Source organism: Empidonax traillii, unplaced genomic scaffold (assembly GCF_003031625.1).
Source record: "Empidonax traillii isolate 1590-97213 ecotype Southwest subspecies unplaced genomic scaffold, ASM303162v1 scaffold172:size1107868, whole genome shotgun sequence".
In the NCBI taxonomy this organism is placed as follows: Eukaryota; Metazoa; Chordata; class Aves; order Passeriformes; family Tyrannidae; genus Empidonax; species Empidonax traillii.
The window spans coordinates 47,062-63,432 of NW_020955365.1; the positions used below are offsets into that span (position 1 = coordinate 47,062).

At 34.3% G+C, this 16,371-nt stretch overlaps 1 protein-coding gene across 1 annotated transcript in view; it reads right to left on the minus strand.

Moving 5' to 3' along the window:
* The window catches only part of LOC114058422 (ankyrin repeat and sterile alpha motif domain-containing protein 1B-like), a 105,659-nt gene that overhangs the window by 40,966 nt on the left and 48,322 nt on the right, over nt 1-16,371 (minus strand). The window contains exons 3-4 of the mRNA XM_027885770.1: nt 14,284-14,440; nt 5,269-5,565 (exon numbers count right to left, since the gene is read on the minus strand). Coding sequence (XP_027741571.1) covers nt 5,269-5,565; nt 14,284-14,440 — 454 coding nt within the window. The remainder of the gene's footprint in view (nt 1-5,268; nt 5,566-14,283; nt 14,441-16,371) is intronic.

Below are 16,371 nucleotides of genomic sequence, written 5' to 3' on the forward strand. Positions count from 1 at the left end.
TACTCAAAAGTTGCTTGGACCTGGTCCTGGGCAATTTATTCCACGGGATTCTGCTTGAACAGGGTGGGTTGGACCAGAAGACTTCCAGAGTTCCCTTCCAACCTCAAACATCCTGTGATTCTGCCAGGGATAATAACTAGGGATGTATACACCAACAATGAAATCCACAGAGGTTCAATTGTTACGGGAGGCCTAAGCACTAAATTTTAGTTCTGTGAGAATGAACTGCAGAGATGGAAACCAGCCACACCTTGACTAAAATTGCAGAGGTCATTCTGTACTAATAAGGAATGTTTTCAATGGAAAAAGTGGGCATGCTTTAGTAACAACAGCTATCTAGAATCCATTGCTGTAGGATGATCTGAGACTGAGAAAGATCAATGTTCTGGCATACTAAATCACCGGCTTTGAAGATGAGGAAGAGGATCTATACTTAGACTACTCAGTTAAAGGGTGGAAAAGATCCTGGTATGATAATTGTCACTGGCAGCAGTCCTTTCTAAATCAAAATTCCCCACTGGAGGAAAGGTAAGCAATATTATCCTTAATGAAAGCATACCTCTCATAAGAAATGGATGAAAATGAATATGAGAAGAGGAAATTTCCTGTAGATGTCTAAGGCAAACAAATCTAAATTGAAGGCCAGAAGACAGCTCTGTAAAAATGAACCGAAAGCTCTGCTGTGCACAAAGGAGTACCAAACATTAAGCCACCCCTACATATGTAATTCATAGTGTTGGGAGAGGAATTCAAAGCCAAGCGCCAGTTTTTATCCTTATATACTTTCTTGCTTCTTGGTTTATTCTACCGTGATATTTCCTGTCATATCTGAACACGAACCTGAAATGCTTTACAGGCATTCTGCACTGCCCTGCATTCTGGAGCAGCCTATGCCTTACAACTCTGAGCTTTCAGACAAGGCTAATGAATGTCATATCCCAGAAATGAGATACATATTACAAACAGTCTACTCAAAAGAGGAATTTAAAAGGCACACCATATAAGCAGTGCAATGATCTGTATGCTTTAAAGGTGATTCTCTAAAGAAGAGGGGAAATATTACTGTGAAACTGAACTAAAATCAGTCTGAGAATATGGAGTTTGAAAGTATACTTGTAAGATGCAAATGTGTAATCCTGCATAAGATGTCACAAAGATGAATGCTGACATAAATCTTAAAAGCCCTAGGCAGGATTTCACGGTAATAGTGAATAACTAACAAGTGAATCAGATCCCTCGACCCAAAAACTATCCAGAAGGCAGAAATGTCCTTGTTATCAGAGAGTTCAGTTACCAAACGCTGTTTTAACACAGAGAAAATGCTGAGCCTCAGGATGAACAGGGCCAAGAGAAATTCTGAGGACTGGCTGAGTAGATACATCTCTCTTTGTAAATGTACATGTGGCTTACTACTTGAAGGTAGAAGTGAGTTCTAGAGGAGTATTTGCTTCTTGTGCAACAGAGCATGTTACACAAACCACAAGAATTAAGAAATACAGTTGAAAATAATTTCTGTATATTATTTAAGATGTGACAGAACTTTTAGGTATATCTTTTTTGCTTACAATGGCATTCTAGTGCACTCATACACTCCTCTTGTCTATACTACAGCAAGCGAGCTTAAGATTTATGGACAATATTCACTGCTTTACTTCCTGAAGCTTTCATCGGCTTGGATCTTATGTTTCTGGCAAAGTGAACACTACTATTATATTTGGAAATTCTTTCCCATTGATACTTAATTCAAAAAATGCTGGCATTTTTCCATAAATACAGTGAGCTAAAGTCTGCTTGAGTTTGCATGAATGGCTTACATATTGATTCCCTGCCATAAGTTTTCTGTATATGAAATACAGAGAACTAAAGCACAAATTGTGCTAAGCATATAACAAAACAGTACCTGCCTCAAGTAGCTTACAGCCAAATGCAGGTGCAATGTCGCAGCTGGACAAACAAAGCAAGCAAGGATAGAAGGACATTGTCATTAGAAACACCAGGATACACAAATCAATACAGTTTTCAGGCTCACACAGAAGCATCAAGGGTTTTAATAATGACATTTTTTTTTTAAAATCATGCAAATATGCAAAAGCTTTTAATTAGGCCACTTGTTTAGTTCTTATTTATAGGCAGTTTACTATAGTTTTTATATTGATTTCAGGCAGAACCTGAAAGACAGAATGGTGGCTTTGCAAACTGACTCACAGAATATCTTCCATACACAGTGACATCAGAAAGGAAGGGGCACAGCTTTTTGCAGGAAAACTACAGTGATAAACAGTGGAAATTACCATCCTTATTGTAACAGACAGGGAATGCAAAAAGGGATAGATGAAAGTTGGAAAAGCAGAAGGGGCCAAGTTTTTAAGGTATTTACAATTATTAAACTACTGTTTGCATGAAACAGACTGGAACTGTGCAGTATCTTATTTTACTGCTATCTACTAATCTATCACTCACCCAAAACCTGTGTATTTTTAATATGTTTCAATTTAAATGAAAACTTCAAAACATGAAGAGATGAAACAGATTTGCCCAATTCTAAAAAATTTCTGATTGAAGGATATTGGATAGACCTGGGAAGTGAATGTGTGATTATTTAATTCAAAAATTAAATGCTGTCTTTTATTAGCCCAAGTATTTGTTAATATTAAAAGTGCTCAGGGAGTGCAGAAGAGAACAATAAGATGGCTAAAGTAAACTTTCCATTTAAACAAATTTATCTACAATTACAGAGTGACAGGAGACAGGATACTTCTATAATCATCTCTGAACATTATGAGAGCTCTTTACTTGTGATAAACTGAATTAATTTAACATGTATGAACTGTGTACAGTTTTATTTACCACATAAGATCTTACTTTGTGTATTGTTCTTTCCCAATAAGTGATGCAGATCAACTTAATTAATAATAAAAGTCGAGTTCAGTTTTAAGTAACAGGTTGACTGCATGTTCTACTCATTTTAATTAGCTGCCAGTAATCATCAACAGAATTTTTCAGAGACTATAGAAGTAATAAGTCAACAATATGTACAGAGCCAAATTGCCAATATGCTGAAATGTTGAATGAAAAGGAACATATTGATAGAGAATAAGTATACTGGTGAGAAAATAAATAAGTGATATTTCCTTATGGCAAGGAGGACAACACAGAAGAAACAACGCAACCTAGTGCAAAAAATAAAATTCAATAAAATAAAATAAAATAACCTCTCTGACTCTGAATAACTATAGAAAAAAACCCAAGACTATAAATTACTTAAAAGCAATTAGAATAAAAATAAATTAAAAACCAACTAAGCCTCATAGTTTTAATGGAGGTGCCAAACATAACGCCATTACTAAAAGAATCTCTCGTTTCTAAAAAGAAAATTGTAAAAAAATATTCAGGTACTGTATTTTTTAAAGGCCAGTGAAAAACTTTTGGTATAACTATAGATAAAAATGGCTTAGGAGAATTCACAGTAGTGCTAAAATTATCTAGATTACATAAGAGGAAGAACACATTTCATAAAAGCATTGTGTAATATTTTGCCCTCATGTAACCATCAGTCTGTAAGTTATCATGACAGAGACTATTTTTCTTCAATTATTCTGTCTTAAATATCAATTCAGGCATCAGTTTCTGACCTTTTCCTCATTCATTTGCTAGAGATAGAAGAGAATTATACATTCAGAAACATGCATTTGAGAGTTCTGTGTTGGTGTAGCACTGAACTTTTCTAACTTACTGAAGATGTAGTAAAAGATAGATTAAAAAAAGAGCTGCTTGTATTAACCTTTGCAAGTGTATCGCTTTCTAGTAAAGAGAATCAAAATCAAATTAAATTGAAATCATAACGGTAGGCAAATACTCAAGTAAGTAAACCACAGGTAAATGTTTCACTTTAAAATAGTTTGAAGCAAGTAAAAATGCTAACTCAAAACATACTAGAGATAATAAAAGTATTAAAACAATTTTACCACATTTTATTCGCAAGGCACTTAAGAATATTCATTTTTAATCTTAAAATATCCTAATATTTTATGGTTTGCTTTGTTCTTTGTTTTTTATTTTTTTAATCTGTTTTTGCTTTCTCAGTACATATGCTTTTTCTTAAAAGTTGAAAAACAGGGCCTTAATGGAAGAATTCAAAAATGAAAATACATGGAATCCAGGTGCAATCTTTCTATATAAAAGAGAGTTTTATGTACAAAGGTGTTTGATTAAATGCACATAAAGCTTAAAATGGGTATAAATTTAGGCAAAGTTTAGGCAAAGTTCCCAAGATTTTTTAAGTGGTAGAGAATGCCTGGATGTGACTCTAAACTAGATGTATTATGTTTGGTTGGTTGGTTTATCTGAAAACAGATACAAGCCTGAAACAACCTTAATTCAAAGTATATTTTATATATATATATATATATATATATATATATATATATACACACACACAGAGCAAGAAAGCTACTTTAAATCTGAAGATAAAATACACTTTAAACACAAATATAGTGCCGTCAATTAAATCAAAAGAAATCATAAGATTTAGGCAACATTTCACAAATAACAGAATCTGGTCCTCTGTTGTTAAAAGGCTTGGACACTTTCCAGTACAAAGAATTGAACATAAAATTTACTGCTGCTGTACCTTTTATCTGTTCCAAACTATTCCTATTTTATTTAAAGTTCCCCCTTTTATGTTATTATAAGTTACTGTGCATAGAACTAGATGCACCAAGCATCTAACAGCTTGGAGTCAGTAGCTGAAAGAATAGAATATAGAATACAGAATACAGAATTATAGAAATATAGAAAATATAGAATTTTCTTTCAGATTTAGACAACAAGTTAGAAATGCAGAAAATCAAAATGGTTATTACCTCTTAACTTTGGATTTAGCATGGAATAACCTTAGGAAAATGAGTTATCAGTCAAACACTGTTTCAGATTGCTATGACCATGAAAGGCCATAGCTCTAGCAAATCAGTTTGGTTATCATTACAGCCACTATTGTAGAAAATATAGTTAAATACACCTACATGAACAGTAGATACGATTTGTGTATCTACATGTCTCAAGACAATATAAAAATATGCACTCAGCTTTGAAGGCATGCATCTTTCTTGAGTTACCCCTTTGAACACATCATTTGCAATGTAAAAAATAAATCTGTACTATATTTCACCTTGCAGCATTTCTAACAAAGTAAATGCAAGTGTATTTTAAAGAAAAAATTATAAAGGAAAGGAAGGAAGGAAGAAGGGAAGAAAGAAATTACACACTAACTTGGCAACTGACATCCATTCCAGCCTCCAGAAGCACCTGTACGACAGCTTTGTGGCCATTACGTGCAGCAAGATGCAAAGGAGTGTGTTTTCTTGTATTACAGTTCATCAGGTTTGGATACGCTTTAATGATCATTTTTACAACACGCAGACGTCCATAAAGTGCTGCGAGATCCAGAGGTGTTTCCAGTTTGTTGTTCCTTATTGTAGGGTCTGTCAGCTCTTCCAACAGAACAGCAACAACTTCTGAATGACCGTACTGAGCTGCACAATGCAGTGCTGTTTCATTTTCATTGTTCTGTTAAAACAAAATAAAAGCTTCAGAAATTCATGTTTAATCACACAACAGAACTGTTCAGCTTCTATAAATTGCCTCCATGAGATCACCACAGAAGTAAGGTTTCTAATATAATGTATGGTAATGTATGTTAAATGCTTCAAAATTACTCCACTAAAATTTTACTAATAATACATTATTACTTCAGCTTTGTGGGTCTCAAGCAGATCAGGTCCCTACGTGTCCACATTGCTCCCAATCCATTTTTAACAACATGCCACCAAAAACCTCACGACATGGCAAAATCTGCAACCCTCCTTGATTCAACTGTTCCTGAAATCATAGTTGAGTCCTTCTCTTAGAAACACTGACACTGAATTCTCTCCTCGTTTTTGCTGGTTTTGTACCATAGCAGTTTGTTATTGGAGAAGTGAAATTATGGAGAAAAACTGTGCAATGAAGATGTATCGTGCACAAGGTTAGCTTCATGTATCACTATAAAAAGTTACTATCAAGGCAACAATTAAAGTTTGGAAGACGACAAACCAGCAACTGTAGAAAGACTTAACAAATCACTTAAGCGGTTAAGTCTTCTCAAGGCTCCAGGGAGAGATAGAAGTGTGCTTTCTGGGGCATGGGAGTATATGTATGCTGTGGACTGAATAGGTTTTTCTTTATAAAGCAATGTCTCCCAAGTCTTTCCGAAAACACTATTCAATAAACTTAATAATAAATATTGAGAATAAGCAATACCTTCTTTATTTGTTTTCTTCCAGTTCTGTCTGTATACTTGCAATCCCAAAGAGACAAATAACTTCAGGCAAAGAGGAAGGAAATAATCTATACAGTTCCCTGGATTCTACATGCCATCTATATTATTAATATATCATACGTAATCTCTTTAAAGCCTTAAAATAGGCTAGACCCTATAAATTTTTGAAGTATGTAAACTGAACGCCTCCTCTAATATATGATTTATAAAATGTTACGACAGTTTACAAAATGTGAAAGTAGAAAGCCAATAAGGTAATGTGTCATATAAAGAAATAGAAAAATAATGTCAATTCAGAAAAGATAGTAAAGAAGGGTAGAAATGTAATTCTAAAGAAAGGAGAAGTGATAAATCTGAATCCATAGTTCTATTTCTCAAGGAAACAACTGAAGAAAGTTCAGGGAACAGAGAACTGAAAACAGAAAAAAAAACATTGTCTTTTTGAACGACAGAAACAGTGAGAGATTCAGAGAAATGAGGCTTTGGACTCTTACTCATAAGATAGTGAGCAAAAGAATATCCCTGCTGCACAGTACTAACTAGAAAGATGAAAAGGGGAAAAACTTTTCTTTTTGGTTATGGTGTTTCTAATTCTATAACCAAGAACTTAATTCTTGAGTTTGGGGTTTTAACAACATTGCTGTCATTTTCATCTCTTCTTGTAACTTAAAATGACTCAGATGAACTTGGGAAACAGAAGAGACAGATCAATACATTCAGGTAAATCAATGTTGCAGTTAAACTCTTCTGGTGTCTGCACCACCACACAAAATCCGAGAGACTGGAATGTGTTTCCCGCTAAACTGCAAGACATAGGCTGGAGAAAAGCCAGGTAGAAAGTGAGAAGCTTCCATTGGCAGACACAGCTTGATGACTACTAAGTATTTGAATCATTGTGCATTATTCAGATCACCATGTGCTCTTTCTTATTGCATAGACCACAAACTCAGATTAAATGATATACCATCACAATACTACGTGGCTGCAAATGATCTATCAACCACCTGTGATAAGCTTCTTGTGCTCCAGTGACTTCTAATGTATCCTTTATACCGGACCAGGTAAAGCAATTTTCTTATGTACAGAGGTATACCAACAATCACAAGCACAGTTCATTGAAATTTATTTTTATATTTTCAATATTTCATGGACAGATAGAGGAATAGGCAATTGCAGCCTAATTTTGTATACAATTAAGTATGATAATTGCACATAAAATGGCCAATTATGGTAATATGTGCCTACAGTTACTCTATATATCTAATGGAAATAGTAAACACAAAGAAATTAGATGTGTAACTATATTTACATTCTGGAAGGCAAAATACATTTTTACAATTGTAACTATCTGTCCAATATCTGTTCATGTTTGAATTTTTTTCAAGAATTAATGGATATTACCTAAAGTATTTGGAATCTTATGCCAATGATCTAATATTGTAGCTTAAAAGTATTCTGATTAAATTTTTAAAGAGATATAAAAATTAAATTTGCCATAGTCCTTTTCTCAAAATGTGGTGATAGACAGATATAGACACATAGAGACCAAACAGTCCAAATCACTGCTGCTGAACAGCCAACTGAAATCTGTTCCCTCTAAATAAAGACTATCCAGCTGAATTTTCATGCAAGGGCATATTTAAAGAAAAGTATATTTTAAAACAGCATGGTGCATAGCTGTAAAAAATGTTATTATTTTCAAACATGCATTGTTGAACATTTTTCTATGGTTTGTATTTGCCAAATTAAACCTAAATTTCAGTTATGACCAACTGGTAAAAATTATAAAGAACTAGGTATCATAGAAATAAAGCAGAAGAATCCCACTTGGGAAAACATGATAAATTACCTACGTATATGCAGTCAGAACAGGTACTGTATATACTGTGTCATTAGAGCTGAGAGGTATTGCTTAATTAGAACTCTAATACAACATCCTTCCCTCTTCAAAATGTAAATTAATCAATTCAGGTATAAAAGACAGAATGATTTTTAACTTTCAAAGAGTAAATTAAAACTTATTTAACCGCCCTCTAAATTCGCCTGCTTTGACAACTTAGTACTACTTATATAAAAGAAATCACCTTAGAACCATGAGGTTTTTCTGAGGAGGGAGGAGAGAGGTTTTATGTAGGTTTTGACAGAGTCTGCCATCTTCAAATTTAGGAAAGGAGGGAATGCCTATCAGAGAGACACAGTTGGTTCAGCATTCCCAGAGACACCCCTAAGATAGTTTCTTCCAGTCCAGGAAATACGCATTAGAGCCTCCACTATCTTCCTCTTCTCACCCCTTATGGAAAGATGGCCATGAATGTCTGTTAGCCTTATGAGTTTCCTCCTTAAGAAATTTGTTTAAAGAAGACATACAGTAAGAATAATAATTGGAAAAAACCTCTAACATGTGAAGATATTTAATAATTGAAATTACGTGATTTCCCTGTTCTCACAAATGCTATTAGTTCTGACAGGTCTTTGGTATGGTCCAAGCTAACTCAGGTGTAACTCTATCTATTTGTAGTAGTAGTAGTTAGGTAGTTTGTCTTAGTATTTCTAAAGTAACACACTATTTTGAAGCAATATATGAAAGATGTGAAAAAATATTCTTGAAGAAACTACTAATAATTTAGTACTACTGCCTATATTCTCAGTCCCAAGTGTAAACACTTGTTCTTGGAGTACAGAAAGTTTATGTGTTAACAGCCATTGCAGTGAGTAGGTAATCTGCTATACAATGTCTAAATGCAAGTTACCATTCTGTAATTAGAGCTTCAAATCTGATATCCAAGGGCTAAACAATACATCTAGTGCTAAAGAAGATTAGACTTCTTGTAGGAATTTCAGATGCTTCATTACATAGAAACTGTAAGATAGACCCTACAACTGAGAGATTCTAAAAACAGAAAAGTCAATAAATCAAAACCAAGTGAAGACATACAAAATGTAAGATAAAAAGAGTAGAATATTATGCAAACACAGTATAAAACAGAAGTCTCTAATATTCATAATTAATAATATTTTAAGCAAGCAGTTACTCTTACGGCCCAATGGACCTCTTTAAGAAATAAGGAAACCATCCTGTGATTCAGCTTTTAATCTTTTTTTAATTTTCTTCTTCGTTATTTGTTACATGGCTCTCTTTGTGGGCATGATCCTGACATTTTGTAGCCCTTCTCTGAATCTATTCCCTTCCTCATACAGTCAGAACTCGTGTCTATATGGCTGCAAACTGAAGTGTGCCTTCACAGCACTGGATCTCATCAGTACTGCAGGCTGTACTAACACCATTTAGCTACTAAGAATGCATGCCACTGCCAAATGTACAACGTATCTTGAGGTCTATTCATTAGAGGACAGATTAGCAAATACATTCTAGAGACAGTTATTGTAGCTTGGCAGTCTAATGGTAAAGAAGTAAAGGACATATCGAGAGAATGAATGGCTATCATGAATATTATATAGGCCTTTGTGAAGCTTCTATTAAGCCATGAGTAAATTCAGGACTTGTGTTGCATAGTTGTGTAGTCCGGTATTTTTGCCAAGAAAGTTTTAAAGCTCCTGAAGTCCATGCAAGTACTGTACAACCAATAATGACTTAAGTGGTGGATAAACAGACCTTTCCAAAGAATGCTCCCCTTCTTTATTATCAATGCATTTTGATGATGAACTTGAAAAGGAAGACTTCCTAAATCACAGAGCCATTTCTTTGTCACATAAGCCCAATGTCAAGTAACTCAATGAGACATTTGTTATGAAAATCCTTTTGCTATTTTCTCAGTTATGAAACAAGCATTTAAGTTAAAATTAAAGAAGGGTAGAACAATGTAAGACTTCAAAAACATCTATCTATATACTCAGTATATAGAAGAATAGTGAACTACAGATGAAAAAATACAAAAATTAGGCTTTAATGACTAAAGAATTAACAGAGAAGAAAAAAAAAAAAACCAGAAACAATATATCCAAGACAGAGAAAGGAATTATGTCAGTATGGTCTTACCATATGTATTAAATCAGGAAGACAGTTTCCTGAGAAGTCCCACCAATAACTTAATAATTCTGAAAAAATAAAGGAAGTTTGCCTGCAAAGTATTCAGTCCGAATCAAAATCAAATCTACTGACTTCCCATTGTAATTCACCTTTACTTATGTAAACATTGTAAAAAATAGTAATCTGGTTGACTCTGATGAAAAAGTTCTTCCAATATATTGCTGCAATTGGCTCAAATCAAAAAGATTGATCCTGCATATTTTTCTTCAAAATAAAGTAGAGTAAGAGTTGCAAGGGAAACTGAAATTCATCCACATAGTCTCTAACTTTAGGGGAGGGGGTAAAGTCAAATGCAAAACTTGAGAAATATTAGTTTTGCAGGTTATTTTGAAAATCAGTTGTACTCACTGAAGTCCTTGAGGTGCCACGGGGAAAAGCATATAACGTCTGTGCTTCATTTTGATGATTTGAAGAAGTCAGTAAATACATTAGATATTAGGTATTTACATATTATGAATGCATCTTGAACTCTTCTTCTCATTTCAGAAATGTCAAACAATATTAAAGAAATGTGAATGGTTTTTGTGACCATTATGATTTGATGCACGGGTAAATTTACAGAACACTGAATACACCAATTTAAGATAAAAGACACACTATATGCATAAAGAAAAACAGAGAACCTCACCAAGAAATTTCAGAGCCAGTCACATTTTTTCTGGTAAATTTTTCACTATACATTTGCCGTAAAAACATACTTTAAGCTTTATATTAATTCCTGATGTTACTTGACTTTTTTTTTCCTGTCAAAAACCACTACCTATTGACCTGTATGTGGCTGTTATTTATTAACCATTTTTCATTGATTACAATTTGTTGTCAGTTATGTAATTTATGATGAGAATTGCCACAATAAACGTTTGTGCTATCCAGATGTCCTTATATAAATACACATGTAAGAAGTTCGACTGTTAACAGTACACCTTTTTATTTGATTTGGTACTACTTAATAACAAGTCTTGATCTCATACTACATATTTGACCTTAATTCAACTTATAATTTACATCATTTTAAGTCTTCATCAATGAAGTTAAATACTTATATTTTTGTAATTTCACCATATTTTATAATTTAAAACATATAACATAAATGTCAATTAAGAATCCTGTATTAAACAGTGACAGAGTTCTTCTTACATAATTGTTATGCTGTAACTATGTTCTTTGTGTAGTTGCCAGTCTATATTCCACAACCCCCACAAAATAATTGTCCTTTAACTGTTTGACTCTTTACTGTTTTTTTCCAATTTTATGTAATAGGAACAGCAGGGGGCATTGAGAGCTTTAGATGCTGGATATGGCTCGATATGATGCTACTTAACTGCATTTTAAATGTGTAGAATGCAGCTCAATCAACTTACAGTATACCATATTAAATTCATTATTTCATGTAATATACGTTTAAGCATCATGAGCTTGTCATTTACTTCTTTGTTTGTTGTTCATTACTGTCACCGAAGTTTTTAGAAGGATTTCATTTACACAGAATTTTAGTAAGATAGATGAAAAGCAAAAGTTTATTACAAATTGCTTGCAATAATTTTTAAATCATGAAAAAAAATTATTTTCTTAAACTGAAAACAATTACAAACAAACAAACCAGGGGGAAAAAAGTCTGACTTGAGTACAGTATTTGCTGTGGTGAAAAAGTGCAATGAAAAAATGGCTGTCCTTCTCTCCAACTTTCAGAAGAAAAAGGAAGGAAGAAAAATAGGCCAGGATTTCTTATAAGCTGTAGCTTCAGTTATACAGATGTGAGAGAAGTTATGAGAGCTATGAAGAGTCACCTGCCTTATAGAGCCTATCTGCAAATAAGCAAAAGCCTCAGAAGCCCACAGGCTCATAAGAACGTACAACAGGTATTAGAGTGAGGATGCCACTTAGGTGTTATTTGAGGACGTGTGGGTGGAGGTGGCTCTATATCAAGATGGCATTTCCCTCTTTTCTTGGTACAGATAGTATTCTCCTGCGCAGAGTGCTAATTACCAGGAGAAAGTAGGTGCCAGCAAAGTAGTCCACATAGTAAAGCTGGCCATTGTCCAGAGCGGAACACCAAGGAATTTACAAGGTCAGAAAAACTTCATACGCTTAACTTCCAAGTTTAATATGATCAAGATTCCCTTAAAAGACTTAAGCTGTAACATTTCTTGTGAGGCTTGCTAACGCATTTTCTATTTTTTTTTGGGTAAGATGAATAGACGGCAAGATGACCTGTTTGAGTCAGTGGGGTATATAATCAGATTTATCCCTGCTTATTTGCTCCAGTAATCAAACCCGACAGCACATCTAATCAAGTTCAAGAATATGCTAGAAGTCTGAATGTGTATGTGGCATTTTCTGTCAGTTTACAATCTCTTCAAGAAATGGGTGACATGAAATCAAAAAGTTGCTTTTTGTTTTGTTGCATAAATAAAACTGAAAAAAATACTCTCCTTGGCAAAAGGTAATCCTACGATTCAAATGGTTTCATCCTACAAAAAATGGCTAAGGAGAATGAGAAAATTGGAGAAACTCCTAATCTGCAACTCAAAGCACAGAATGACAAATTTTGGGGTTTGTGTTTTTTTCTTGGATGAGTCAGAGTATTATAGGATTTCCCAGAAGACTGCCACAGGGGCATATTTTATTACACTATTTTCCTATATTTCCTGCACTAATACTTGATATTCATATCATAGTTGTTGTATGGATTCAAACGGCTAAGTGTATAACCTCAGATATCAAATAGATTATTCAAGGAATGGCATCTCACACTGGTTAAGTGTTTACAATCGAAGTCTCACATTTCTTATTTTCTAACCATTTGCCTTCTGGCCACACTAATACAGGCATTGAGAGTGCAACTCATTTGTTAGACTGCACTTTACCATTTGAGGTGCTGTAGGTTACCAGGTGTTACCCCACCTGGAGTTCATCACCCACTCCACCAGGACCTGGAAATTCTGAGCATCCTCTGTCCTAATTTCAGGCCCATGCACATATCTGAGTTACTGCAGGGCCTTAGAAAGTACTGGATTCCTGTGTTTGGGCAATTGAATCCTGCCTTACTTGTGGTCACCTGAATAACCCTGTTGGCTCCTGTGGTTACTATGACCAGACCTCTGTGGAACCAAATGGTGCAATGTAGGCAATGTAGACATTAGATCTGAACCTAGAGCTGACTCCCACCTTTACATTCCAACAACAAGCTGATTACCCTGGCAAATTCAATAGCTTAATGGTTACTACTTGTATTTCACAGCCTACCTCCAGTCCTTAAATGGTTCAGCCTACTACAGATAGTGTCAAATTTTAATCACCTTCTTTCGCTTTTTAAATAATGGCCCTATGAATGGACCACATAAGAACACACAGATTAAAAACAGAAAGTGTGCCATATGGTTGACAACAGAATGCAACATACTTATACTGCCCTTACCCACCGTAATCCTCTCATTACTTTTTTTCTTGGTATATATGTGTCCTTTCTGCTGCACATGCATACATGCAGTCCATCTGGTTTGTCATTTATATCTGCATATCTGTTAATTTACAGTACACTTAAAATATACCAAGGATGGTAATTTTATCTCAAAGGTTTTCAGGACTTTAATATTTAATATAGTAAAAAAGACACAGAGTTTATGGAAATTTACATCCATACATAAAAGATGCATAGAGTATGTCTTTACACGACTTTTCAAAAACAAGCAGGAAGATTTTTCCATACTTTTTAAATCCAATATTCTTTAGGTCAGTGCCCATGCAGAATAAAAGTATCTGATATGCTTATAATGGAATATTTTATCAGTCTTGGAGAAGAAACTACAGAAACAATGAAAAATAGACTTTTTTTAAACTTGGTTATAAATTTGTCAGACCTAAAGAATATTTGCTTCTCTTTTCTGTTGATGCACACAAATATTTTTTATCACTTCACCTGTTCATTCACTCTGGAGTGTGATGGTCCATGATGGATGAGAATCTTCACAATATCTACATCTCCTCTCCAAGCAGCCAAGTGAATAGGAAAATAACCCTTATTATCTGCCACATTAGTTGATGCTTCATACTGAAGTAATTTGAGAACTATATCCCTGGAAAACAGGAGGTAAATCTAAAAATTGACAGAAAGCTTATTTTATTAAGTTTTTACATGAACATACATATTACCAAAATCTTAATCCTGGATAATAATAAAAAACCCCTGTATGTCAAGAGAAACATACAAAAAGTGAAGACCAATAATTTCCAAAAATTAAGCAGATCATAAAACATTGCCAAAATGTCATTACTTTTAGTGATTCTTACTTATGAATACCACCAATATTATCATCAGCTCTCTGAATCTGTTTCTTTCAATAGGATCTGGCCACAAAATCACTTTTAGAATTTGCCAGTCCAAGCAATGTGCATGTCCCTCAAGGCAAACCTTCCAGGCATTAAAGGCAGAGAAGTACTCTTGTCCCCAGCATTGCTGAGTTCTGGAGGCAGGAAGACAAGAGGGTAGTTTTATGGACATGATTCTCACAGTAAGGCTTAAGCAACAATTTTTCCTCTTCTTTAAAGCATTACCTCAAAAATAGTTTAAAAACAATTTAATGATGATCTAGCTAGATACATAATATCTTCTATGAAATAACTGCTTCTATTTTCATTTCCCACATGCAGCTTCCTGATAGCAGTGAGGGAAGAAGTGACTTATTATCATTTTAATTCTTTTTATATTACTTTCAGTATTTTTGGTGTGACTTATCATACATTAAATGAAAGATTAGTATAAGTTGGTATATTCCATCCCTGATTTTTAAGCAGTCTCCTGTACTTAACTTCAAAAGCTAAACGTAAAAATTAACTGTGTGATATGATAATGTTATCAAGTATCTCAGAGAGTAAATAAATTCTGTCTTATTGCTGCACTTGTCATCTCAGAGTGACATAGTCAGGCCTCATTAGTTGTTAAGCTAACAGAATCTATGATCCAGTGTAGGCAGTTCTACACACATTTTTTACTGAATATGGGAACACTGACTTTCTGATTTGGCCCAAAAAATCAGTGGGGGAAGGAAGCTCAGTGTAGCCTATGTTATGTCTAAAAATTAAACCCTTGACTACAAATTAAGACTGAAGACAACTCTGAGGCAATTACTCTCCCAACCTTGATGGAACCTTATTTAATTTCCTGTCGAGAAAAAAATGTGGTGAGTTATGAGGGACTATAACCAGGTCAAAAGAAACTCTCAGTTAACTTCAAAAGATACTGAAGTCATCTCATCATATCTAAGCTTTGAGGAGAATCTAAGCTGGATTTTGGTTACTCCTGACAAGGTCAAATAACATGAAAACAACCAAGAAAGAGCAGCTCCACTACAGAAAGACTTTTCCTACACAGAAAGTTCCAGAAAAGTAAATCCTGAGGGAAACTTTTTAGCACACATAAGGTTCCAGAGACTTCTCATATTGTAATAGTTGGTGTTGTAATACATGGCCTGATGAAAGCTAGATGTACAGTTGTTTGAAAGGGACACAAAACAAAGGAAGCATAAATTCAGCTTAGTTTGAGAAAATTAGCAAAAAAAAACCCTCCACAGTTGAAATCTATGGATAACAATATACAGGAACTATTGGGATGAGTGAATTACAAGATTCAAGCTACAAAATAGAACGTACATCTCCTTCATCCTTCAAGAATGCCCTGACCCACCACACTTATCTAGGGTGGTTCTTTTTTAGCACTTTGTTAGAACTTTTTCATTTTGTAGAAATAAATTTCAGAGAGAAGACTGAGAGTCCTTAGCCCAGTAACATTATTGGGCTAAGTAAAATTATTTAGGGAAACTGAGATTCCAGTGATTGCCCCAGATATGACTTAATTACTTATATAAATCAGAATAGTTTCTGAAGGAAAGAATCTATCTCAGAATAATGAAGGAGGAGGGAATTCACCACATACAGTGATCAACAGGGATTTGAATACTGGTGTCCAACAAATGTCCCAGCCAAAAATTACTGGTTGGGTCATTAGGTC